The sequence below is a fragment of the Miniopterus natalensis genome, chromosome 1 (genome assembly GCF_054644295.1).
Source record: "Miniopterus natalensis isolate mMinNat1 chromosome 1, mMinNat1.hap1, whole genome shotgun sequence".
NCBI classification, from domain to species: Eukaryota; Metazoa; Chordata; class Mammalia; order Chiroptera; family Miniopteridae; genus Miniopterus; species Miniopterus natalensis.
In genome coordinates, this window is record NC_142081.1 from 2265708 (window position 1) to 2292834 (window position 27127).

The window sequence follows — 27127 nt, forward strand, 5'->3', positions numbered from 1 at the left end:
TATATGTTTTAGGTTTAGTGTTAACTTCTATAGTAAATATCAATAAATACCACCATATAAACAAAAGCTTCTGAGAGTCCTCAAATTTTTCTTTTTTTTTACCCTCACCCATAGATATGTTTTTATTGTTTAGAGAAAGGTAGGGACAGACAAGGGAGGGGGTGAGAGGGGGAGAGAAGCACTGACTGGTTGCCTCCTGTACGTACCCCAACCACAGGTCAAACCCACAACCTAGGTATGTCTAGGTATGTGCCCTGACCAGAAATTGAACCCTCAACCTTTTGGTGTACGGGACAACACTCCAACCAACTGAGCCACCCAGCCAGGGCAAGAGCCCTCAATTTTAAAAGTTTAAAGGAGTTCTGAGACAAAAAAGTTTGAGAACTGTTGTTAATCAATGGAACTGCACATAACCACTGCCACCTAGTTAAGGTGGTTACGCAGCAACAAGCACAACTGCTTAGGATAAAATTGTGAGGGGGAAAATCAGGATACAAAATTATGACCCAAAGTATGTTAAGAAAACATACATATAAATACGGAAAATATACAAAGACAAGAATGGTGTTCAGGGTATTATGACTGGGATTGTTTTTCCTCTCAAGTTTCCAAACTTTCCCTTAAGCTAACATAGTCTTCACACACTAACAAAAATGTCATGACTAAAATATATAGCCATTTATGTAAAATCTCAAGTTCAGACACCCCAGGATGAAGAACTATGATTTCATCATCCTTACAATCAACAAAACATACTTTTTGATCACCAAGAGGCCAAGGGTAAATGAGGTTCCAGTTCTAATCCTTCCTCCTCCCTGCTCTGTCGTCTCCTCTAGTATAGGAAACAGGACACCTGCAGTTAAATGAGGACAGTAAAGGCAGACAGGAGTAAAAGTAACATGGTGAGAAGACACAGTGGGAAAGACATTTCAATAATTTCCTGAAAGAGAGCACAGAGGAAACTAAGAACCAGAAACAATGTGATTTGCCCAGCACAACTCGGAAAGGGTTATAGACTTGGAGGTCCCGGGGAACCAAAGGTGATGTGGGAGCTGCTGAGCTAATTCCAAGGTCACAAGCCTGTATACAGAATGTCTGCTGCTCCCCAAACCAACCAATAACTTACTGGTTCTTAAGAGGCTAGAAATGTACTCTGTGGAGAAGATGACAAGGCTCTGGACTAAAGGTCCCAGCAGAGGACAGGAGTGAGGCATGGTGATGGAAAATGTGAAACGAAGTGTCAGACTGCCCCTGACAGGTGGGACCACCACCTCCTCTCAGGCAGAACAGAGGAGTCTTTTTTTTTTTTTTTTTAGAAGAAATGCAGGGGCTTTATTATAATCAGTATTATTCTTCAAGTTTACAGCTGATAAGCTCATTCAAGAAAGCATTTTTGCTTTCAATGAACCAGAGCCCACAGACACTTGACAGATGCAGCTAAAAGTACATGAAGGGTCTTATCTAGAGAAACTGCATGTTCCCAGAGAAGAGAGCCAAAGGCTATCTAATGACATCTGGGGTCCTCCAATAAAAGCACTAAACAACTCCCAACAGGAAAGATTCGTGGTAAACATACCCTACACATGCAAACCCAACCTCTGATCAGCTTCTTAGGGCTCCCACCTTAAATACAAATAGACAACCACAGATTACCAGATTCCAAAGAAAGTGTCTGTATGAAAGAGAGACACCAAGAAAGAACACCAGAGAAAAGAGAAACAATGCAGGGAGTAAAAAGCTATTTTAAAAAAAGGAAGGAAGGAGGGAGGGAGGGAGGGAGGGAGGGAGGGAGGGAGGGAGGGAGGGAGGGAAGGAAGGAAGGAAGGAAGGAAGGAAGGAAGGAAGGAAGGAAGGAAGGAAGGAAGGAAGGAAGGAAGGAGGGAAGGAAGGAGGGAAGGAAGGAGGGAAGGAAGGAGAGAAGGAAGGAGGGAAGGGGGGGACGAGGGGGGGAGGGAATAAAGTGGTCACTACTCTCAGGGAGAGAGAAAACAGAACTGGATGCTATAAAGACAAATAATCAGAAGACAAGAAAGAGCTGGGATGAAAGGGAAGCACAGATTCAAGCACGCAAGACTGAACAATAAAATTAAAGACATCGCCTAGAAAGTAAAATAAAAACACAGAACAGAAAACACATCAAACAACAACAACAAAAATCAAGGATCTTTTCAAGAGTTCCAGTCTCTAATTATAATTCCAGAATGAAGATTTTTAAATAATAAAATGAGACAATTCTTCAGAACTGAAAAACAAGAATCTCTATATTGAAAGGGTCCAATGAGCACCAGGAACAATGAATGAAGACCAACTCCTGGGCACCTCACTGTGAAATTTCTGAACAACTAGAATAAATGAGAAGAGTCCTAAAAAACTTGTAGAAACAAACAAAGTCACATAAATTAGCCACTTACATTGTTATACTCTTGTCTTTGGAACTACCAATATCTGAAAACCCTTTATGATCTCAATTTTTAGTTTCTCACTTTCTAATCACCTTCTCCTACCTTTCCTACTCACTCACTCTGGGAGTCTGCAGTCACCAAGAGCTATAATTCATTTGGTACCACTGTAATTAGCTAATTATTAATACACAATAGGAAAGGAGCAAAAGGGAGGCCAGACATTAGAACCATTGCCATTTCGGGCAGCTTCACCAGGAAGCTGCAATTTCACACTCCCGAAGGGTCCATTCCCTGCAGATCACTGGGGAAGGGACTGGACAAAGGGGAGGTGGGCACATATGCAGTAAGTCGGGGTGATGCAGGGAAGGTTTCTGTCAGTCAAACCTGGGAACAGAGATCATTGGCTAGAAGGGGCTGGGCCACCGCAAGCCCACAAAAATTGGGGGATACATAATCCCAAGGCAAATGACTTCTCGCTCTTCTTGGCACTCTTAGCTCTCTGGTTCTTTTGGCTTTGCTCCTGATTCCTTGCATTTGCCGTGTTCCCTCCACAGCCACGTGGCCCTGCAGACCCCACATGCAATAGACTAATGAACTGCAGCGGGGAACAACAAACTAAGCTAGCCTGAAGCTGGAATGAACTGTCCCCCAACATGGAACAGAAACTCTGGGCAATGGCTTTAATCCTAGCTCTGCTGAAGTCACAGTTATACATCTTCCACGGCAGGACCTTGGAAACTCACAGAAATATCTCATCCTCTTGTGGGAGTCTCAGAAAAATCCCTTTTCTTGTGATATGGCAAGAAATCAACTCTCACCAGCAACCGGTGGGGAAAAGGACAGCTCTCCACCAATAACACAATGATCTCACCATCTTCTACAGACGAAAATAATCTACAGTCGTGTTGGCAAGACTGTAGAAAAATGGACACCCTTATTTGTTTTGGTAGGTTAATAAAGTAGTATGACATTTTCTGAAAACCAAACACCTACCACAATGCTAAACACTCATCCCCTTTGACCCAGGATTTCCACTTCTAGGAATTTATCCTACAAAAACACTCTTAACAAGAATACAGAGAGTTATGTTACAGAATGTTCACTGCACATGTTTGTAACAGCAAAAATCAGAAACCACCCAATAACCACTGACAGGATAAACTTTAGCACCAGCACCCACCTGGAAGATGATGTTCATTAAACAGACGTGTCGGATCTATGAGCACTAAGATCCAGACGTGGTCAAGCACATTGCCAAGGAAAATTACCATTATGTCCCATGAATCTTCCATTATTAAAATAAAAAACAATTGTCCAGCCGGTGTGGCTCAGTAGTTGAGCATGGATCTATGATCCAGGAGATCAAGGTTCAATCCTGGTCAGGGCACATACCCAGGTTGTGGGCTTGATCCCTAGTAGGGGGTGCACAGGAGGCAGCAGATCAATGTACTCATCACTGATGTTTCTATCTCTCTCTCCCTCTCCCTTCCCTCTCTCTGAAATCAATAAAGATATTTAAAAAAAAGAAGAAGAAAAAAAAAAGCTTTCTTCAAAAGTATCATTCCATCAGTCAACAATATTAAGTACCTGATATGTGCCAGATACTGATACCTACCCTGCAGACTGGAGGGGGAAGACAGGTAAACAGGCAATTCCAATAAATGGAAAACATGCTATCTACGGGAGTATCAGGATTTTTAACATGAGTCCCATGCCTGGGGAAAGGGAATCTGTTAACTACTTCCTAGAAGTGATCCTGACAAAAAGGCTGAAATGTATTTCAGGCAGAGAAAAAATAGGTTCAAAGACCTAAATGCAAGAAGCACAGCAAGCTGTGTACTGCCCAGGGAGAACGTGAGGAGGGAGTTAATTTAGTTTTGACAGAAATATTTTTGACAAATACGCAAAGTAGTTGAGCAGAAAGCTGGTATCACACGAGAGGAAAACACATGCCTTCCTCCACAATAACCCATCAAACATAAGCTGTGAAAAATGTGTTTGAGGAGATGAAGAAACTTCTTAAGGATAAATCTGTAACAAAACAGCACTATTGATCTGCAAGTACCATGTGCTTATACATGAAGTTAAAACAATATTTACTACAGTGGCACATACTACTAAAAAAGAATAAAACACTATCCATTTTTAAGGGCAGAAGATTATTCAATCAATCAATGTAATATTTACAACATTTAAAGAAATAGGAGAGCAAAAGAATTCCCAGATAATATACTTCTTGTTCTTCAAAAAAATGTTTAATTAGCTTAGAAAGGAGGGCAAATCTGTATATTTTCTTCCTCTTTCTCTCTTGTGGAACTAAACAGAGTAAGTGTGGTAACAGAAATTAAGCATAATTCTGATTTACCTCTCTGCCTGTAAGGATGTGTCTTGCCAATTTCACTTTTGCAAAATTCCCTTTGCCGATTGTTTTCAACAGTCTGTAGTTTCCGATGTGAGGTTGTTCATCTGCACAGGAAGCTATAGAGTTTCTACATCGAGCTCCAGAGCGCCCGGTGCGAGAAGTCACTTCTTGCCGCCCATCTCCATGTGACGTGTGCTACAACACAACATACAACAAAGATAAGGACATGAGAACACACAATACCTACCAAGTTTTAAGGGCCTCTAGCTGAGGAAACAAAACATTACTGCTTCAATTTTAATCCTAATGTATCCAGCACTTTGAAGAAATTTGCCCATGATATAAATTTATGAGGAAAATGAGAATACTCCGAAGGAGGAAAATACCCAATACCAAGTATTGTAGTTCAGCTGGGTGCTTCAAGAGAGATGTTTTCTATACGTGGCTGTAACATGAAAGAGGAGTAACAGGACTGCCGGCAGTCAGGAACGTAACTTTCCCATGTGCTATTTTAAATGCTCTGGCACATATGACCCTATGCCACAGTTTGTGAAACAGGCAAAAGGCTAACATTACCTTCACCAGATGAGGGTACCTCTGTGATTTACGCACGACCACATCACTAGTGAGAAATCCAGAGAGAATCTGGATTCCCAATTTCTTCCTACACTATGCTGCTAACAATAATTCAAAACAATGTGTTTAAATAAAGAGCCAGACTGTGTGGCCCTTGATGATATTCGTTGAATAGATGAGTAAAGTACTCAATATGCTCCATAAAGGTAAAACAAATTATATACACCTCTAACTGTGTTAAACATAGAAGTATCAGAGTTACAACCGCCAGTACAATTCTGCAGGTACAAGCTTCCTCCCTCACACATGCTCAGAGGATACCACGCCCCACGGCCTACCTTCCATGGCTGCTTTCCCCTACCTCCAGGAAGACTTCTCACTCTCACAGCACTCACACAGGCACTTTCAACCTCCTTCATTCTTTTCTCTTTTCTAACTTTTTTTCAGAACAATGCCCCTTCCTTCTAATGTTATCAACCTACCTATAGGTCCAAACAAGCCTGGGTCTAGCTGATAAACATCAGAAACTACTTTGTAATACACTGACATCAAGGAAAAAAGAAAAACAAGTCTTTTAAAGTAAAAGCTTAAGAATTTTGTCATCGAACTAGCAGGGTAGCTCAGTTGGTTAGGCCATCGTCCAGATATGCCAAGGTTGGGGGTTCAATCCCTGGTCAGGGCACACACAATAATCAACCAATACATAAATAAGAGGAACAATGAATCAATGTTTCTTTCTCTCTCTCTCTCACATCAATTTTTTTTTAAAAAGAACCTTAGCCGGTTTGGCTCAGTGGTTAAGAGCGTTGGCCCGTAGACTGAAAGGTCCGGGGTTCGATTCCAGGAAAGAACATGTACCTCGGTTGCAGGCTTGATCCCGGGCCCCAAGTGGGCAGCAACCAATCAATGCATCTCTCTCTCTTCGAGCTCTCTCTCTCTCTCTCCCCCTCCTTTCCTTCCACTCTGAAAAGCAATGGGGGGGTGAGGATTTGTGCCATCAACCTCTGATGTACTCAAAAGATGTCCTTTTCAGAATTTCCACATTAATTTCCATCTGCCTTCTCACATTCATCTAACTAAATATTTTTCCAGATGTACCAGATTTTGGGATAGGTTTCCTTCTGTTTTACTCTATCACGTAATACAACATTACAAACAACGATGTTTATGTTTTGGGTTTTTTTAAAAATTGATTTTAGAGAGGATGGGAGAGAGAAAAAGCCTTCCGTATCACCCCTAACTGGGGATTGAACCCTCCACCTTCTGGTGTACCGGACAACGCTCCAATCAACTGACCCACACTGGACAGGGCTGTCTTTGTTTTTATTTTAAATATATCTTAGTAAAACAGAATTTTATAACCTAGTTATAAATCTAAGCAACTTATAACATTGTCCCTATAGCAAAAAGGATTCTAATTTCCAAATCAGAATGTAGGGAAAATAGCCTATTATAATAAATGAGGTCTTGTTGATAAAAGACTAAAGCAACAACTAAATTATGCTATTAAACATTTTAACAAATAATTTTGAAGTCTTGTACCTTTAGTTAATCATTTCACATATGAAATTTTTTTCTCTATAGGGAGCCAATAAACAAGCTGAGGACACAAAAATGTTACATAAGCCCTAGCTGGTTTGGCTCAGTGGTTACAGAGTCAGCCCTCGGACTAAAGGGTCTTGGGTTCGATTCCAGCCAAGGGCACATACCTCGGTTGCAGGCTCCATCCTGGCCCTGGTCCAGGTGTGTGCAGTAGGCAACCAATCAATGTTTCTCTCTCTCCCTTCCATTCTCTCTCTGAAAAGCAATGGTGAGGGTTAAGAAAAAAAAAAGTTACACAATTCTTAGTCATTTTATAACATTTTGTAGCAGCACTAATCACAGAACAGGTACTGAGCTGCTGAATTTAATTCTTAAAGGTAAAGGAGTCCTGATCCTTCTCCCTCCCATGGAATAGAGCCGATCACTACCTTCATCCACCAAGAAAACTAGAATATGTACACTGCTACTAAAAATAAGGCAGAATCAAGCCAAAGACAAATTCATAAAGCGCTCATTTTCAAACTAAAACTTTGCTGTAATGCAAAACATTTAAGTTGCCATTATTAGGAAACAAAGCAAACACTGCAGTTATCTACTCAATATCCATTCCTTCCCTCTTCGTTTCTAAGAGATGCTGGATGTATTTGGGAAGGCAACAGGGCTAGCTAAATTCTTGTTTTCTAAAACTTCCCTGCAGCTAGAGGTAGCATATGGCTTAGCTCTGGCCAGTTCTCATTAGTGAACGTCTACTAAGAGGTTCTAGGAAAGTAAAGACAAGAGTATTTTCTAAAACCACCAGATCCAATATTATTGAACTGCTGAACCAAAAGCTACAAGTTGCCTAGATTTCTTTTGTGAGAAAAACAAACCCCTATTTGGTTAGGTTTTGTTACTTTCAGCCAAAGCACTATTTACAGGGGTCAGGGCTGTATCAATACTAATGTAAGAAGCAATAAGAAAATGAATGGGAAATGCACTCATTTATGTTATACCTATCAGTTCATTTAAGAAAATGTGTCCACATATTCAGTCATAAAATGAAAATCATCATAACCACAAGGCACGAATGAGAATACAGGCCTTCGAGACACAAAACTAACATAATAAATATGGTTCCAGGTTTGCCCTTACACCTATTTGGTAAAGCACCAAGTTGAAATGTAAGATAACTTAAAAAATCATGTTTAAAAGTTTTCAACAACTTTACGCTACGTTTCAATTCTGCCTGAAGGGAGCTCCGTCCCTTCTGTAAAACAAATGACATCCTTCCTAATCCTTAAAACAAGCCGCCTCATTAACATATGGGCAGGTTTTTCAATGTGTAAAAAAAACAAACCTATAAAGCCAAATTGTGAGAATAAAGGGCTGTTCCCCAAGTATTTTGTAATTCAGAGATATTCATAAAATCGATTCACTTTTGAAAAAAAGATAAGATTCAACAATTTGTGATTTGAAAAACTAAATCTTAGCAAACTAGGAACTTAGAACGGAACTTCCTTAAGCTGATAAAAATCACAGACCAAAAACCTTCAACAAATATTACACTGAACGGAGAAATTTTAGAATCATTTAAAATAAAAAACGAGACGAAACTGCTTAACATAATCCTGGAGGTCATGGCCAACACTTTAAGGAAAGAAAAAGTTTTAAAATGTAGATCAAAGCAAAGAGATAAAAATACCATTATTTGTACATTATATATCTACATACAAACCAAAAGAATCAAAAATACCACTGAAACTCATGGGAGAGCTTGGCAAGGTATAAGATCAACCTATAACATTTCTCTACACCAGTAGTGACTTACCACAAAATTTAACTGAAAGTAACCATTCATAACGGCAGTCCCTCTTATCCAGCTTCACTTTCCACAGTTTCAGTTACCTGTGGTGCACAGTAAATAAAAAATTCCAAAAATAAACAATTCATAAGTTTCAAAATTGTGCACCATTCTGAGTAGTGAGATGAAATCTTGCACCATCCACTTTGTTCTGCCTGGAATGTGAATCATCCCTTTGCCCAGCGTCTCTACACTGTATATGCTACTGGCCCCATTAGTAGCTGTCTCAGTTATCAGATCAACTATTCCAGTATCACAGTACTTGTCTGCAAGTAACCCTACTACTACTCCCGTGAACATACGAATGATAAGAAAGTGAAATAGCCTTCTTGTTGACGTGGAGAAAGTTTTAGTGGGATGAATTAAAGATCAACCCAGTCACAATATTCCTTTAAGCCAAAGCCGAATACAGAGCAAGGCCCTAACTTTCTTCAACTCTATGAAGGCTGAGACAACTGAGGAGGCTGGAGAAGAAAAGTTGGAAGCTAGCAGAGGTTGGTTTGTGAGGTTTAAGAAGCCGCATCCATAACGTGAAAGTTCAAGGTGAAAGGAGCAAGAGGCTGCAGCAAGCCATCCAGAAAATCCAGCTAACATAATTAATGAAGGTGGCTACTCTAAACAACAGATTTTCAATGTAGACAAAACTGCCTTAACTTATTGGAAGAAGATGCCATCTAGGACTTTCACAGCTAGAGAAAAGTCAATGCCTGGCTCCAAAGCATCAAAAGACATGACTCTCTTGCCAGGGGCTCATGCAGCTGTGACTAAGTTGAAGCCAATGCTCACTTACCACTCAAAAAATCCTAGGGCCCTTAAGAATTATGCTAAACCTACTTTGTTTGTGCTCTACAAATGGAACAACAAAGCTGGATGACAGTACATCTGTTTACAACATGGTTTACTGAATATTTTAACCCACTGTTGAGACTGCTCAGAGAAGAAAAAAGATTCCTTTCAAATTGACAATCCACTTGGTCACCCAAGAGCACTAATGGAGATATACAAAGAGATTAATGTTGTTTTCGTGCCTGCTAACAAAGCATCCATTCTACAGCCCATGGATCAAGGAGTAATTTCTACTTTCAAATCTTACTGCTTAAGAAATACATTTCATTAGGCTATAGTTGCCATAGATAGTGATTCCTCTGATAGATCTGGGCAAAGTAAATTGAAAACCTTCTGGAAAGGATTCACCATACTAGACGTCATTAAGAACATCTATGATTCATGAGAAGAGGTCAACATATCAACATTAGCAGGAGTTTGGAAGAAGTTGATTCCAGCTGTCATTGATGACTTTGACGGGTCCAAAACTGCAGTGGTGGAAGTAACTACAGATATGGTAGAAACAGCAAAAGGACTAGAACCAGAGCCTGGAGATGTGACTGAACTGCTACAATCTCATGATAAAACTTTAACAGATGAGGAGCTGCTTCTTATGGATAAGTAAGGAAAGTGGTTTCTTGAGACAGAATCCACTCCTGGTGAAAATGCTGTGAAGACTGTTGAAGTGACGACAAAGGATTTAGAATGTGACATAAACTTAGTCGATAAAGCAGTGACAGGGTTTGAGAGGACTGACTCCAATTTTGAAAGAAATTCTATTGTGGGTAAAATGCTATCAAACAGTATCACATGCTACAAAAAATAATTTACGAAAGGAAGAGTCAATTAATGTGGCAAACTTCACTGTTATCTTGATTTTAAGAAACTGCCACAACCACCACTTTGATTAGTCAACAGCAATCAACACTGAGGGAAGACCCTCCACCAAAAAAAGATTATGACTTCTGAAGGTTCAAATGATGGTTAGCATTTTTTAGCAATCAAGTATTTTTTTGTTTTTGTTTTTAATACGCACCTGAGGATATTTTTTCCATTGCTTTTTCAGAGAGTGTGGAAGGGAGAGAGAGAGAAACATCGAGCAGCTGCCTCCTGCACAGCTCCCACTGGGGAAGGAGCCCACAACCCAGGCATGTGCCCGACTGGGAGTCAAACCTGCGACCTTTCCATGCACAGGACAATGCTCAACAAACATAAGTCACACAGGCCAGGACTTGGTTTCACTTTTAATAAAATACTTTTATTGGTATAGCAGGTGAACTATCGTAATAATTAAATTATTTTGAAAAAACAATTTACTTGTATACTGAAAAATAATTTACTTGTCTAATCCTCAGAACTATAAGGAACAAATAAATTGTGGCCAAACAAAAACTCTGACTCAGTAGGTTTTGACCAGTTAACTATATGCTAAGCAACTATTAAGTGCCAGGTACTACAAGGGGATAAAAACAAACAGAAAAGTATGGTGCCAAACCTTTAAGTTATTCATAACCTAGCTGCAGAGCTAACATGGGGAAGAGTCACTGCCCCATGAGAAAATCTGAGTGCTGTCCATCAAATGTACTTTAAGTGCTGTCCACCAAATATATAAAATGTAAGCTACATATGTATTTTTCAACTTTCTAGTCGCAAAACTAAAAATAATACAGGATACATTAATTTTAATAACATTTTATTTACCACAATATATTCCCAAACATATCAACGTATAATATAAAAAGACTAATACTTTACATTCTTTTTTTCAAACTATCTCTGAAATCTGGTATAAGTCTTACACTTACAGAACATCCTAATTAATTAAGTCTAGCCACATTTCAAGCGCTCAGTAGCCACACGTGACTGGTAGCTCCTGTGCTCAGAGGATATGACCACATTTGAGTGAGATTAAAAAAAAGGTGTTCTAGAGGTGAAGGGACAGAGCCTCTGAAGGGCAAGCAGTAGACTTCTAATGGGAAATGAAGGTCATTTCAAGCCAGGTACTAGCACAAGGAAAGCTAAGAAAGCTTAGGGGATGGGAGGAAAGACCTCCCTTAACTTGCAGGTCTAGCCAGTTTCATCTCTCACAACTCTCTCATTTCATGTGCCACTAACACTAAAAAAATAAATAAATGAATAAAATGGCTTTAGTTCCTTAGCATCATGATTGCTAACAATGTCTTATCTTTATGCTCTTGACTAGGCTGTCCCTCTGCCTTGCTACCCCTCCCATCCCCAAACCTTAGCTTACTTAATTCCTATACTAAGTACTTGACTATGAACTCCTCGTGGGCAAGAACCATCTCATCTCTGTATTCTGAGTACACAGGATCTGGCAAACCAGCAAGCGTGAAATTGCTGGGTGAACAAATAGCCGAGCAGAATTGTCTGGCTGGAGTATCAATTTTTATAGGTGAGCAGTTAGAAATAGCAAAGATAGAAAAGTGGGTCAATAACTTTGGATACTAAACCAAAAACACTCTAGATTATCCAGGTCTTTAGAATACTACTACAAAAGCTACAGTAAGAGGAAATTAATGTTTATAGAACCCCCAACATGTGAAGTGAACTGGGCACTTTATAGGTATCATTTTCTTTAATCACAACTACCCTGAGTAGATGGTGTTATTCTCTTTTAGTAAATAAAAAAGATATATAGCATGGGACTAATTAATACTGTATTGTATATCTGAAAGTTACTGTAAGAGATCTTAAAATTCTCATACAAGAAAAAAAATTGAAACTGTGTAGCAATGGATGTTTACTATTAACTAGACTCACTATGGTGATCATTTCACAAATTATACAAATATGAAATCCTGATGCTGTACACCTGAAACTACAGTGACCCCTGAACAACGCGGATATTAAGGGCGCCTGACCCACTCCCCCATGCAGTCAAAAATCCATGTCATTTCTGACTCTCAAAAAACTTAACTACTGCCCAGTGTGGCTCAGTGGTTGATCATCGACCTGTGATCCAGGAGTTCTCGGCTCGATTCCTGGTCAGAGCACATGGCCAGGTTGTGGGCTTAATCCCCAGTAGGGTGCGTGCAGAAGGCAGCCAATCAATGACTCTCTCTCATCATTGATGTTTCTCTCTCCCTCTCCCCCTCTCCCTTCCTCTCTCTGAAATCAATAAAGATATAATTTTAAAAAACAAAACAAACTTAACTACTAATACCTGCTGCTTACTGGAATCCTTACCAATAACAGTCGATTAACACATATTTTGTATGTTATATGTATTATATACTATACTGTTATAATAAAGCAGGAGAAAAGAAAATGTTAAGAAAATCAGAGAAAAATGTTTTTACAGTATTTATAGGAAAAAAATCCATGTATAAGTGGACCTGCACAGTTCAAACCTGTGTTGTTCAAGGGTCAACCAGATTATATCTCAAAATTTAAAATAAAATTTTAAAAGATGAGGCACAGCCCAGCCAGGCATGGCTCGGCAGTTGAGTGTCGACCTAGGATCCAGGCGATTGGGATTCGATTCCCGGTCAGGGCACATGCCTGGGTTGCGGGCTTGATCCCCAGTCGGGGGCGTGCAGGAGGCAGCCAACCAACGACTCTCGAATCACTGATGTTTCTCTCTCTCTCTCTCTCTCTCTCCCCCTCTCCTTTCCTCTCTCTGAAATCAAATAAAGATATATTTTTTTAAAAAAGAGAGAGACCGATGAGGCACAGACAAGTGAATTAACTTGCCCACAGTTCAGTTACTTGTATTTGAGGACTGGTTTCAAATGCAAGTCTCAAACTCCAAAGCCCAGTTTCTCCTTTTTGTGTTTTGTTGTTGCTCCTTCTTTTGTGCTTCACATCTTGTCCACTCAACCTCAGCAGTGTCTTCAGAATCTCTCCTCTCCCTCAGTCAGTCTTTGGCTCCCATCCTTATCTCTCTCTTTCAGGCCCAGACTCTTTCCATCAAGCCTTCCTTTAAGAAAGCTGTATGAGGTTTTAAGAAAGAAGAGGGAAAGGAAGGAAGGGAAGGAGGGGAAGGAGGGGTAAAGAAAGAAGGAAAGGAGAAGGAAGGTGATCTCACTGTAATGAACTACGGGGGGGAGGGGGAGGCTGAGCACACAGGAAAGACATAAGACATTGTTCCTTAACAATGAATGACAGCTAACATTTATGCTTTACTTATTATGTGTCAGGCACTGTTCTACTAAATATGTTACCCATATTGTCTCACTAATTCAACCAATATTTATTTATTCATTACCTGTAATAAATGACCAGCATGTGCCAGATATATGGAATAGTTTCAGCAGACAAAACAAACAGTCCTGCTCTCACAGAGCTTTTAGTATACCAGAGGAAACTAACAAAACACAATGAACATAAGAAATATGTAAATTATATAGCATATTTAAAGGTAATAAATGCACTGGAAAAAAGAAAAACGAGGTCAGGGTCAGGGAGACTAGGAAGTCCATGGTTGGGCAGAGTGAGCCTCACTGAGGTGATGTCTAAAAACAGGAGGTGAGGTAGGTATCTGTGGATATCTGTAAGAAAAGCACAAAGGGAAGATCCATGCCAAGGCCCTGAGGTTAGAATGTTCCTGGTGTGTTCAAAGAACAGCAAGACGACACCTGAGTCTATAAGTATAGTAAGTGAGGAGAGGTAGGAGCCGAGAACAGAGGTAAAAGAAGCTAGAGCATGGAAGGCCTTATCCTTGGAACAATCCTATGAGGTCATAACTATTACCAATGCCATTTTACAAATGAGGTAACTGGGGCACGAAGAAGGTAAATAATTTGTCCAAGGTCACAAATAAAATACCAGGTCAGGTTATAAACCCAAAGAGCTACTATTTTAGTGATCTGAAAACATGACCCCAAAGTCTTTGACACACCTTCCATTAAGAGGTAAGATCCACATCCCCTCTGCTTGAATCTGGGTGCGAGATTGCTTTAACCAAGAGAAAATGACAGAAGTGATATTATGTGATTTCTGCAAAGGCAGGCAGCTTCTGTCTTGTTTGCTGAGATACCCAGCCTCCGGGAAAGAAGTCCAAGCACACTGAGGCCTCCGTGCTAGAGAGGCCCATGCAGCAGCTCTGACCTACAGCCCCAGCTGGGCCCAGCCTTCTAACCATACTTGCCAAGGTGCCAGATATGTGAGTGAAGAAACAGTCAAGGAACTGTGGATCTTCCAGCCCAGCTGTTCACAACCCCCTAGCCTTTCAAGACTCCCCAAACTGAAGTCCCAAACATAGTGGAACAGAGATAAGCCATCCCTGCCTAAATCTGCGAGCATAATAAAATGGTGGTTGTTTTACACTACAAGTTGTGGAGCGGTTTGTTCCACAGCAGTAAATAGAACTACATAACAAGTAGGAAGTAAATGCTAAGAACCTAACTAAGCTAACAGAAATGAGAAAAAATATTAGAATACATTACCATGGTATGTGGAAGGTTCTCTATCACCAAATATCTTTGACATCTAGACGACAACCTTCTTTTAAGAGAAGACATAAACTCCTTCAGTCCACTTCACGAGTATGGCTAACACGTGCCTACGGGCAGGCATACCCAGGCAGGCCTAGGCTGGGGGGGGGGGGGGCAGCGGAGGACAAGGAAACTGTGGAGATAGTATGTGGACAGAAAGTCAAAGACTTCAACCTCAAATACTTCAACAACAAAAGCTGCTGTCCCAGTTTAAGTTATTCTTCTGGATAAAGAAGAGTTAAGTGTAAGGGCAGAAGGTTGAGCTAGGAAACGGTTCTAGGTCTACTCCTCTACAGGATTCTCATTCTAGAATCTGCTACTGCAGTCAATGAAATCATAAAGGTACTGACTGCGTAAAGAATAGGGTTATGTAAAATTCTGGAATAAAAACCTTTGGCCTCAGCTTACTCAAATTTCGTATTAAATTCTACAATACAGACTTTCATGTAAAATGTCTGTAACACAAACCCCACAATATTTAACCTCCACCCCAAAGCAACTATTAGCAAGAAATACAAACAAAATAGCTTCTTTGTTCAAGCTTCAACTATGAACACCAAGATTCCTCATAACCTACAGAAAAAATGCCTTATCTAGTCTACATAAAATTATGTAAGACTATCCATGGCTGACCAGCTCAGGTGGCTAAAGTGCAGTGCTAAAGAACTCTAGCTTGAAGAAAAAGTTGGACTCCCCCCTAAGAATCCCCTTTCTTCCAGGGCCCTCCCAATTATTACTATACAGGCAGGTACATATGGGTCAGCACAAACCCGTTGCAGACCAACTCTAAGCACATACTTTAAATTCTTGTGGAAGATAACATTAGAGCTAGGATTTCCAGGGAAGAGATGTGTTTTCTTCTTCAGGTTTAATTTGAAAGTTTAAAATGGATGTCAGACAAGTGACTTTCTGCTTTAGTTCCCCCAGTGGTCATATCAGAAGAGGCTGCATTCCCTGACCCTTACTCCAGCTTGGAAACAAACTCCAGATAAATTTGACTATAGCCAGAATTCTCTGGAAATTAAAGATACATTATACTACTTTATATTAAACTGTATAAGCCTCTTATAATTACAATATAAATAATCGTGTGCTACATAAATAATTAAAAAGACTAATATTCTACTCACTACAAATTTCCACCTTCACCTAATTTACATACAGAAGAAATGAAAATGACTCTCAAATTGAAGTCCCTAAGATCTTCTCCCAAACACTTTGACTAAGTGAAAATTATTAATTCCTGGTCCCAGCCGGGTGGCTCAGTTGGTTGGAGCATCGTCCCCTACACCACGAAGGCTGCAGGTTTGATGCCTGGTCAGGGCACATACCTAGGTTGCAGGTTCAACCCCCAGTTGAGGGGGAATACGGGAGGCAACCAATCAATCAATCTCTCTCTCTCTCTCTCTGCCTTCCCCCCTCTCTCTAAAATCAATAAACCTATCCTCAGGTGAGGATTTAAAAAAAATTAATTTTTCAGAGACCAACTTTTTTTAAAGGCCCCAACAGCTTAATAGATAGTTGTGCTTGTTAAGTTAAAAAGCAGGTTAATTGATATACTATTAGATGTTTTAAATGAGATGTTACATAAAGTCCTTAGTACTACTGCTTGAGGTAGTGAGTCAAGTAAGTGATTATTCCCCACACAGCCACACTCTCTTACCAAGAACCAATCTTAAAAACTCATGGAACCAGAAAATTTTATTGAATCTACTGGACATCTCTCTTCTATAGTCACAATACAATCTAAAGGAATAGTTTAATTGGCAAGCCTTCACTGAATACTAAGGCAGCAGCAATTCTTAAAGTGTGGTCCCTGGACCTGCAGCACCTACATCACCTCGAACTTACTAGAAATGAAAACGCAAGGGCCCAACAGTAGAACCAAGGTCTTGGGTGGGGTCCAGCAATCAGCACCTCAGCAAGCCCTCCAGGTGATTCTGCTGTTTGCTCCAGTTTGAGAGTTTAGCTCAGGGTGTTTTGATCAACAGAAACCGGAAGCCCTAAAGAGCAAGAGCAACATGGTTCCTAGGTATATCCTTTATGGCACAGTGTCATACACATAGCAGGTACTCAAATCTGAACAGAATAATAATATTCTCATATAACCAATAGCTGGATAGAAAAATAATACCAGCAGTTTAGTTCACAGAGAAAAGAAATTCTGATGACTGTTAGCATTAACTAATAATAAGTAGGTGGTGTACACACACCGGGAGCTGTTAAATAATTGGCAAAGCCCTGGGGCCTCCGCTACTTTGGCAAATAACCCAGGCTTACTAAGTGTCACACACTTTGAAACTTAAGTGAAAAATACATTTCTAATTTTACCACTCTACAAACAGGATTTGTCCATGGCTCTATACAAATTAACTGTACAACATAAATTAAAATGCAAACTTTTTAAAAAGCATCTTATCTTACATATTAGCCAACTGTAATAGATGGACCCAGGATAGATTCTAATTTGAACAGAGTGTTTACAAAGTAAACAACCAAGGAAATTTGAACACTGACTAGATATCTGATATTAAGAAATTATGATAAAGGGATTATGATTACTTTTTTTTTTTTTTAAAGAAACGTTATCTCTTCTAAAAGCGTTAGAGATGAAATGATAAGATGTACTGAACTGGCTCCTTGGGGAGAGAACAAATGAAATTAAGACTGGCCACAGAGCTGTTGCGTACATGGGGGCTAACAATACCCCAGGGTTTCTCAACCCTGGCACTAGGGACATTTGGGGCCAGAGAGTTCTCTGTTGGGGAAGAAGAGTACTATCCTGTGTATTGTAAAATGTTTAGCAGTATTCCTGGAGGTCAGTAGCAACCTTCTTCAGTCACAACAACCAAAAATGTCTCCAGAGACTGTGAAATGTCCACTGGAGGGCAAAAACTGTCCCCAGCTGACAACCATTGACAAATACTTATAAAACTTTCTCTACTTGTTTGAAATTTTCCATAACAAAACTTTTTTTTTTTAAACTCTCACCTGAGATTATGTTTTTATTGACCTGAGAGAGAGAGAGAAAGGGAGAGGGAGAGAGAGGGAAACATGGATGTGAGAAAGATTGACCAGTTGCCTCCCGTACTCATTTCGAGGGGGGATCCAACCTGAGACCTTTCAGGGTATGGGATGACGCTCCAACCAACTGAGCAACACTGCCCAGGGCAACAAAACATCTTTAAGTCTTAATCATACTCTGTACTGGTACAACTACATCTCCCTAAAAGAATAATCAGTACATAAGTTTTCGGGAAATAGCCTGATAAACAAAAAAGCAAAGGGGACTGAACTGGAGAACTGGGACCTATTGGAGGTTCTGCTACTAAATAGTCAGAGGTCACAAGCAGCTCCTGTCACCTGTGTGAGCCTCATTAAATCAGACTGTCTGGCCAGTCCTTTGAGTTATAAAATATTTTATGTACTCATCAGCTAAAAGTGGATATTCATATATGAAAACAAATGAAAACGGAATATTAGACAAGGATGAATATTCTCGCAATTCTCGTAACAAATCACCTGCCTTTTATAATTCTTGACAGATTGTTAACATTCTTATCTCAATACATGTAATTACTTAAAATTTGCAACAACATGGATAGATCTTGAGAGTATTAAGCTAAGGGAAATAAGCCAGAAGGACAATAGTATGACTTCACTCATGCAGGATATAAAACAAAAAGCAACAGATGAATGAACAAACAAACAAACTCATAGACAAAGGCAACAGAATGGTGGTTACCAGAGGGGAAGGTGGGTGGATAGAGGACTATGAGGGTAAAGGGGCTTAACTATACAGTGATGGAAGAAGACTAGACTTCAGGTGAGCACACAGTGGAGTACACAGATGTCCTGTTATAAAGTTGTATTCCTGGAATTTATATAACCTTATAAACCAGTGTTACCCTAATACATTTAATGTAAACATTTAAATAAAATTCATTTGTAGGGTAAGCAAAATAGAAAGTCTTTTTACAAGATAGAAAGACAAAGCTGTTCTAGACATAATAACCAAAATGTCCATCAACTGGTGAATGGATTTTAAAAAACTGTGATACACCCAAATAATGAACCACTGACACACACACAAACATAAATCAATCTCAAAACTATTATGTAGCCTGGCTAGGTGTGGCTCAGTGGTTGAGCATCGACCTAGGATCCAGGAGATCGTGGTTCAATTCCCAGTCAGGGAACATGCCCGGGTTGTGGGCACTATCCCCAGTCGGGGGCCTGCAGGAGGCAGCGATCAATGACGACTCTCTCATCATTAATGTTTCTCTCTCTCTCTCCCTCTCCCTTCCTCTCTCTGAAATCAATAAAGATACTTTTTTTAAAAAAAAGAAAAGAAAAAACCTATTATGTAGCCCTAGTCCGTTTCTCAGTGGTTAGTGTCAGCCCCAGAGTGAAGGGTCTCAGGTTCAATTTCAGTCAAAGGCTACCTCGTTTGCAGGCTTGATCCCCAGCCCCGGAGGGCACGTGCAGGAGGCAACATGGAGGTCTCTCACATTGATGTTTCTTCCCCCACCCCACTCTCTCTGAAAGGCAATGGAAAAAATATCCTCAGGTGAGAATTCAAAAAAACAAAAAGTATGATGCTAAGTGAAAAATGCCAGACTCAAGATTGTATAAGCTTTGATTCCATTTATACAACCTTCTAGAAAAAACTGTAAGTACAAACAACAGGTCAGTGCTTGCCAGGGGCTGGGGAAAGGGAGAGGGGACTGATTGTAAAGTCACAGGAACCTTTTTGGGCAACGGAAATGCTATATCTTGACTGTGATGGGGTTAAATGGCTATACATTTGTCAAAACCCACCAAACTATGCATAAGAGTGAATGTTCTATCTCAATAAACCTGACTTTAACAAATGAGCTGCTCAGCAGACTGAGAGCTTTCATTCATTCTGTACCCTCACCACGAAAATTGGCAAGACTAATATTTAGCAGTTCAGTGATGGTAGGTAAATGATATGGTACATGCCAGACGTGTAACACTGACACAAGGGCACCGCACTGTAAAAGACACCCAACCACTTCCAGAACATGCCCATACCCGAGTTAAAAATGGAACAGGGTATGATAAATTAACACATGATGTGCTACAAACCTGACTGTAACACTGTCAGAAATCCAATTTTAAATACATTCCCTGAGAATAAGGGCACTCTCTATACCCTACATTGTTTTTAAAGAATAAAACTAGTAACTTCTAATGACACACAAAAAGATTACAACACAATTCAACAAATTCACCAGAGAACAAGGAAAAGACCAGTGGGTGTAAATCCTTCATTAGCGCACATCTGCTACAAAGGTGTCTGTGCTTCAGTTTGTTTACAAAGTACGGAGCACCTGCTCTGGCCCCATGTAAGATTCTGCTTCTGTGAATGAGAGCCAATGATCAAAGTTAACCAACTCACTTTTTTGCAAAGGACAGTCAAAGAACAGGTTGGTCAAGTCAGAAGTAGGTTCAAAAGGCCTGTAAGAGAATGAGCTCGTTGACTCACCTCCCTCTTTAGGTAACTTTCTAACCCATCCCAGCTGAGGCCCGGACCACTGTCCCACTCACGGCCCCGGTTCCACAGCCCGGACGCCGCGCACCCACGTCCCGCTGCAGCGGCTCCACAGCGCGGGCCACAGGGACCGGTGAAGCCGCCGACCGCGGCCCCGCAAACGAGCGGCCTTCCGGAGACTAAGCGAAGGCGCCCGGTCCCACCCGCCCGCAGCCGTCCCAGGACGGGGCTCGAATCGTGGCCGCGGGCGGCGCGGGGAAGCTTTTCCTAGGCGATGGCCTTTTCTCGCCAGGAATTACCTCATCACACTTACAATGGAAGCGCAACAAAGTTTCTCCACCGGCTGCTTTCGCGACGCTCTGCAGACCGCACAGCGGGACCCGGACGGTCCCGAGCCCAGGGGCGCGCCCCGAGCGTGCCCGCACGGCGCCAACGCGGTCTCCACCGCAAGCTGTCATTCCCGCGAAATGCTGCTCCGGGCTTTTTAAGAAGGTGTAGTGGACAAAAGCGGAGGCTCCTTTTATAGAACCGCGGGGCGCGCGCCAACCCCGTCCTGGAAGCGAGCGCGGGGCGGCGGGCGGCAGCTCCCCGGGCTCCCCCCGGCGCTCCCGCAGCCCCGGCGGCCGCCGCTCGAGCCCGCTCACCTCCGTCCCAGACAAGTTTAAGGAACGAGGCACAAAGCACAGTCCGCTCGGCCCCGTCGGCGCCTTTCCACCGGCACCGCGAGCGTGTTTCTAACCCGACGGCCCCTCCAGAGCTGCGGGGCCGTTTTCAACGGAGTTGGGTTCGAGCCCCGCGCGGCCCCGGCCCAGGCTCCCGGCGGGCAGGGCTGCAGCCCACGGGCGCGACCGCGGCGGCGCTTCCCGGGTCCCCGCAGGAAGCGGGCCTCCCGCCGGCCCACCGCGCCCACGGCGCCACGGGCCAGGAAGCGACGAGAACGCCCGGGCCACTTACGTTCTCAGCGTCCCGTTCGTTCACCGTGGGCAACGGGGTCCTCGTGGACATTTTCCTTCACTCGGCTGCTGCACCACGCGAGGGGGAAACAAAACAGCTCGGCCGCAGGGGCCGGCGACGGCGTCCTCGCGCGGCCGGCGGTTCTGGAGCGGCGCCGCGGGAGGGCGGCTCCCCTCCCCCACGGCCGTCTAGATCCCGGGCCGGGCCCGGGCCGTCCCCCGGGGGGTCCCGGGGCTCATGCTCCCCCGGCCCCGGCGGCCGCGCCGAGGAGCCCCGCGGGCGGCGGTGGCGGGGCCGGGCCGGCGGCGGCGGCGGGCTGCGGGTCTGCCCGCCGGCGTCCCCGCGCCTCAGGGCGCCCCGTGGGCTCGGAGCCCCTCGCCGCCTCCTCCTCCGCCCGTCGCTCCGCGGGTTTCAGGGCCGGGGCCTCCACACAGCGCCGCCCGCGGCCCCTGAGAAGGCGGAGGAGGATGTGCGGGCGGGGGAGCGCAAGACAGGCCGCCGCGGGCTGCGGGCGCCGACCATGGAGGGGGCTGCGGAGGCGGCGCCTGCGCCCAGCTGCTCGTCTCGCTCCGACTCGCTTTCCGCCTCAGCCTCCGCCTGGTGGCCGCCACCGCCGCTCCCGGCACCTCGGAGCCTCACGGACCCAAGATGGCCGCCCGACGGCTTCCTCTGCTGCCTCCGGAGGCCGGAAGTGACGACACCGCCGCCTCCCGGAGCTCGGCCAATCGGCGCGGCCGAGGAAGCCGCCCGGCTGCTGTTGCTAGGAGAGCCTCGGTCCCGGCCCGGGCCGGGGGGCGGGAAGGGACGGCGCGGCCCGACGGGGCGGACGGGCGGCGGGGCGGCCGGGGCCCAGCGTCCAGGGCGCGCGGGCGCCCCTGAAGGAGCGGGGGGCCCGGGCCCTGTGGCTGGGTCGGCATTTACAGTGCGGATCGAGGGCCTGCTCTGCGGCCAAGTGAGGTCGCGCCCCGGCCGCGCTGCCCCCAACCGAGCCCCGGCGGCAACGACAGGGCGGGGGGCGGGGGCGCCGGGGGCCGAGGACCCCTCCTGCCTGCCCCGGCCCTGCGCCCGGCTGGGCTCGGCGTCGGGGTGGCCGCGGGAGCCCCCCGCCCTCCAGGGGCTCCCCCCCAGGCACGTGGGCCGGCGCCCCGCTGATCCTGGTCCCCCGAGGAAGGGGCGGGGGGAGGGGCTGCGAGAGGTGGGGGGCGAAGCGAAACCCCGGAAACCCCCGGGGGCCAGCTCCTAAGTGCCGCCCGGGGCTTTCTGACACCCCAGGGTGCAGCCGCTGGAGGGCTGAGCGCGGCAAGCATGCCGGGGTCCCTCCCCGGGCGCTGCCAACGCGGCCCCCCCCCCTTCACTCCTCTCTGCGCGGGCCCGTGTCCTGCCCAGGGCCTGGCCGGTGGCCGAGGGCGCCCATGGGTGCAGGGTTCTGAGGAAGGGGGTGGGGGTGGGTTGGAGCGCCATGAGCTGTCGCTGAGAGCCTGCCTCGCGGGTCCCTCCCTTTGGTGAACTCCTTTGAGCCCCAGGGTAACTGCGGGAGGGGCAGGGACACCTTGAGATCTGGTGGAAACAGGTTCCCAGGACTTAACCAAAAAGTGCCCACGTTGGCCAACTGCAGAGCTGGGGTTTGAACCCGTGTCCTAAACCTTCCCTTCCCAGGTACGCCCCTGTAATGGGTATCGCCTGCTTTTCCTTTTCTCTTATTTTTCTCTTTTGTGCCCCCAGCCTGCGAACAGTCTTGCCATGTCCTGGACGTTTCCTGCTGGGTGAAGCTCAGTGAAACGTGTGTCTTTAAACACCAGAATCATCCCAGGGTGAACAGGCTCCCAACTTAAAATCACGAGAGGTCTGAGATGCGCGTGGGGCTCCCATCTCCGCCTCTCTGGCAAGTGGTCGCCGGGCCGAGGGCAGTCCTGTTTAAAAATGTTAGTCTCCCACCCTCTTTGGCCAAGCAGCAGTGGTTGAATTCTCGTTAGTTAAACGTGTGAGTCATACCGTTCACCTGCAGTGTGGGTTAGGGCAAGATTTGGGGAACCCCAGCAGGTAGGTATGTGGCCCAACTTGGGTTGGGTCCGGGAAGCTTCCTGAAGAGAGGTGTTTGTGCTGAGCCTGAAAGCATGAGCCGAGTTCGCCAGGCGAGGAGGGGTGGAAGGGCAGTCCGAGCAGGAAGGATGGCCTGCACGGGGCCCAGAGGTGAGAGACAGTAGGGCGGGTTTGCATCAACGTCAGGAAGACACGAGGTGAGCCTGGAGGGGTGGGCAGGAGCCAGGCCAGGTTAGGACACAGCGTGGCACTCAGTTCTGCATCCCCGTGACTGGAATGTCATCTAGGTCAGCTGGGAAACACCCGCAGGACCCATAAAAGGGAGTTACCCTTGGGCAGGAGTGCTGGGGAATGAAGTTTCCACCTAGATGGTTTGTAACCGAAGCTGAAGCCACGCATTAAATAGTGAGTCAGTGAATGCCAAAAGGCAGGAAATTAAGCTGACACATCTATCACTCAAGGTGCTCCTAGTTTTCATAAAGGCGGGAATTAAAGAAACACTGCATTTTTCATGGCACTTATGTCGGATGACATCGGGGTACTGTAAAGGGCGGGGATTCAGAGGCACGGTGTACCTGCTACATGCGGGGAAAAGGAGCCGCAGGATGAAGAGAGGCAGGAGCAAAGTGTTGTTCTGCCTGAAGGACGCTGTGTGGCTCCAGGTTGTGCCCGTCTGTGGATCCGTGGACTGGGAGTCGTTCTTGAAATGCTTTCTCTTTTTTCATATTTTTAATCCTCACCTGAGCATACATTTTTATTGATTTTAGAGATAGAGAGGAAGAGAGAAAAATATCGATGTGAGAGAGAAACAGCAACCGGTTGCCTCCGCGGACCAAGGGTCAAACCCACAACCTTTTGATGCTCAGCATGACACTCCAAACAGCCAAGCTTCCCGGCCAGGGCCACGTTCCTTGTTTCTTAACTTCATGTTAAAACCAGGAGGGCACACAGGGTAATGGGGACATCTGTAACCGTGTCAACAATAAAAGTAAAGAGTAAGATACCAGGGACATAACAAACAAAAAAAATTGGTTCTATCTCAGTCTCCTGAAACAAAAGAGATGTAACTAAACATACTGAGCTGTGTACATGCAAAGGTCGTGCTCTGTCACATCAAGGTCAGCCCGAGACATGGGGAGCTGAAGATGACACAGGCCTACCCTTGCTGCAGTAGGACAGAAGAGGAACAGAGCCTCAAAGAGCTGAAGTGGCACCGCCAGTCAGCAGCAGAGCCAGAGTGGGGCCCTGACCTCCCAGCCCCAGACCTGTGCCAGGGTGTTCCTAATCAGCACCACCCCACCGTGTGGAGGTCAGATCTGACCTCCGCCCGTGCTCCTGGCACCCTGTCCAGTTTGGACAGGGGTGGAAAGGCGGGCTTCAGCCCGGCCACCACACCACAGGACTCACGAGCACAACTGCCCCGTCAGAGTGTGTGGGAACTACTGGGATCCAGAAGCTGTTCCTCAGTGCATGTGTGTGTGGAGGGGAGGGGGGTTTGCTGAGTAATTGATAGGGAGCTGACAGAGAGATGACCACTGACAATAAACGAAGCCACAGAGACCAAGAAGAGAAGAGGTATGATAATTTCGGGTACCTGGGGTCATCAGGCCTGAGGTCAGTGGAAAAGTTGGGGCTGGGCCAGGTGTGTCCCCAAGTAGGCCACAGAAGCTTGGAGGCTCTGGGAAATATGAAGTGCATTCCAGATTCCACCCTCAGGCTGCCCCCTCCTACAGGCATTCCTCCCTCAACTGTCTGTGGCATGTGAAAAGGCCCAATGGCCAGCTTGGCTTCCCTCTTATCTTCCTGGCCTCCCCTGCAGTGAGTGAGTTCCCATTTCACAGATGAGAAAACAGATACTCATAAAGGTTAATAAGTTTGCCAAACCCCCAGCCGGTAAATGCTGACACCGAGCATTGGCAACAGGCCCACAACTCCATCTTCTGTGCCCCGGAGTCCATGTGGGGTCTGGAGCATGCCTGAGCCAACCAGGGGGATCTCCTATCCCAAATCACATCCCAGCACCAGCCGGCCCTGGGAACAGCAGGCTTGGGCAGATTTAAGAATCTGGTACCCCTGAATCTGAGCAATGAGAAATGAAAATGATGAGTGACTGACTTATCTGTCAGAGCTGGAGGAAGCCTCAGAGTTTGCTCATGTGGTTATCCCCTCAGCTGACCAGGAGGAAGCCGAGGGTGGGGACTTGTCAGGGACAGAGGTGCTGGAAAGGCCTGGCATCATTTCCAGCTCTGATGATGCAGGAATTTGAAAGACCTCCCGGAGGTCGCCTGGGGCTTGCTGGGCCTGGGCTGCTTACAGGACTCCTTCTGTCTGGAGGAAGGGGCACCAGCTGGGTCTAGAATGGGGAACCCCAGCAGCCACATCAGCAAAGCAGAGCTATGGATTCTCCACGGGGACCGGTGTGCAGCATCTCCATGGTGCCCTGTGGCGGCATTCTCCCTGGTCTCGGCATATCAGTTTCCTATGGCCACTGTGACAAATGACCACCGACTGTGTGTGGCCTAAAACAACCGAAGTCTATTCCCAGTCTGGAGGCCACACGCGCTCCAGGGGTCTGTTTCTGGCCTCTCCCAGCTCCCGATGGCCGCATCACTTCAATCTCGTCTGTCTGTGTAACCAACGTCCCTCTACCTTCCCTTTGTTTATAAGGACACTGTGATGGCACTTTGGGCCGACTGGGTAATCCAGGATAACCTCCCGTCTCAAGACCCTGCACAGAATCACGTCTGCGAGATCTCCCTTCACAAGGCGACACCCATGGATTCCAGGGTCGGGACCTGGTATCTTAGGGACCACTGTTCAGCCTGCTATACTCCAGCTTAGAGGGACTAGCTTGCCCAAGGTCACCAACTTGAAGTGACAAGATGACCGAGGTGTGGCTGAAATGGGTGGGCAGTTTCTATGGGCTATTTCTGTGGTTTTGAAAGAAGGGAGGGTAATTCACTCGCTGGTAATGGGTTGAATTTTATCTTGAAGTCGGTGCGCCGGGGCATAATTAAAGGCTGACCCACCACGCCTCTGTCCCTCGTTAAGGATTCCGTGTGGGAAGCTGACACCCTGCCCCGGCCCCCAGCTGGCTGAGTGGCCTTGCCTAGGGCCCTTCCTGCCCTCCCTGCACCTGCTGGCCACAGTGATGTGGATGGCTCATCATATCCCCCGGCACACATCAGCCGGGAAAGCAGCTGTCTCAACTGCACTTGGAAAACATTTGCTGCCAGTATAATTCCAGGTAAAAGACAAGGGCAGAATTGAAAGAGCAAAACCCTCAAAGGTCTAGCCCGCCCTCCTGACAGACCTGACCTCACCCGGGCCGCTCGGGAGGGAGCTGGGCATGGCGAGGCAGCACAGAGCCGGCCGGGGCTGTCACAACAGGGTTCTGTCCCGGCCGGCGGGACCTCAGCCACGAGCTGTCCGGGGCTGGCCGCCTGAGTCAGCCTCGAGTCCCACCTACACGCCCTCCCTGGGGGGCTGCCGGCTCAAAGCTGCCTTTCACAAGAGGGCAGGGGCAGGGATGACTCGGGGTGTGCAATGTGGCCAAGCTCGGGTGAATAATTGATGTGCTCGGATATTAATAAGCAGGAACTGGTTTCTGTA

General features: G+C 45.5%; 1 protein-coding gene across 6 annotated transcripts in view; it reads right to left on the reverse strand.

The window, feature by feature from the left end:
- MARK3 (microtubule affinity regulating kinase 3) overlaps nt 1-21650 on the reverse strand; it is an 81810-nt gene extending 60160 nt beyond the window's left edge. For all 6 annotated transcript variants that reach the window (XM_087818015.1, XM_087818007.1, XM_087817987.1 and 3 more), the window contains exons 1-2: nt 21476-21650; nt 4768-4959 (exon numbers count right to left, since the gene is read on the reverse strand). In XM_087818015.1, coding sequence (XP_087674141.1) covers nt 4768-4959; nt 21476-21526 — 243 coding nt within the window. In that variant the 5' untranslated portion in view covers nt 21527-21650. The remainder of the gene's footprint in view (nt 1-4767; nt 4960-21475) is intronic.
- Nucleotides 21651-27127: the final 5477 nt, after the last annotated feature.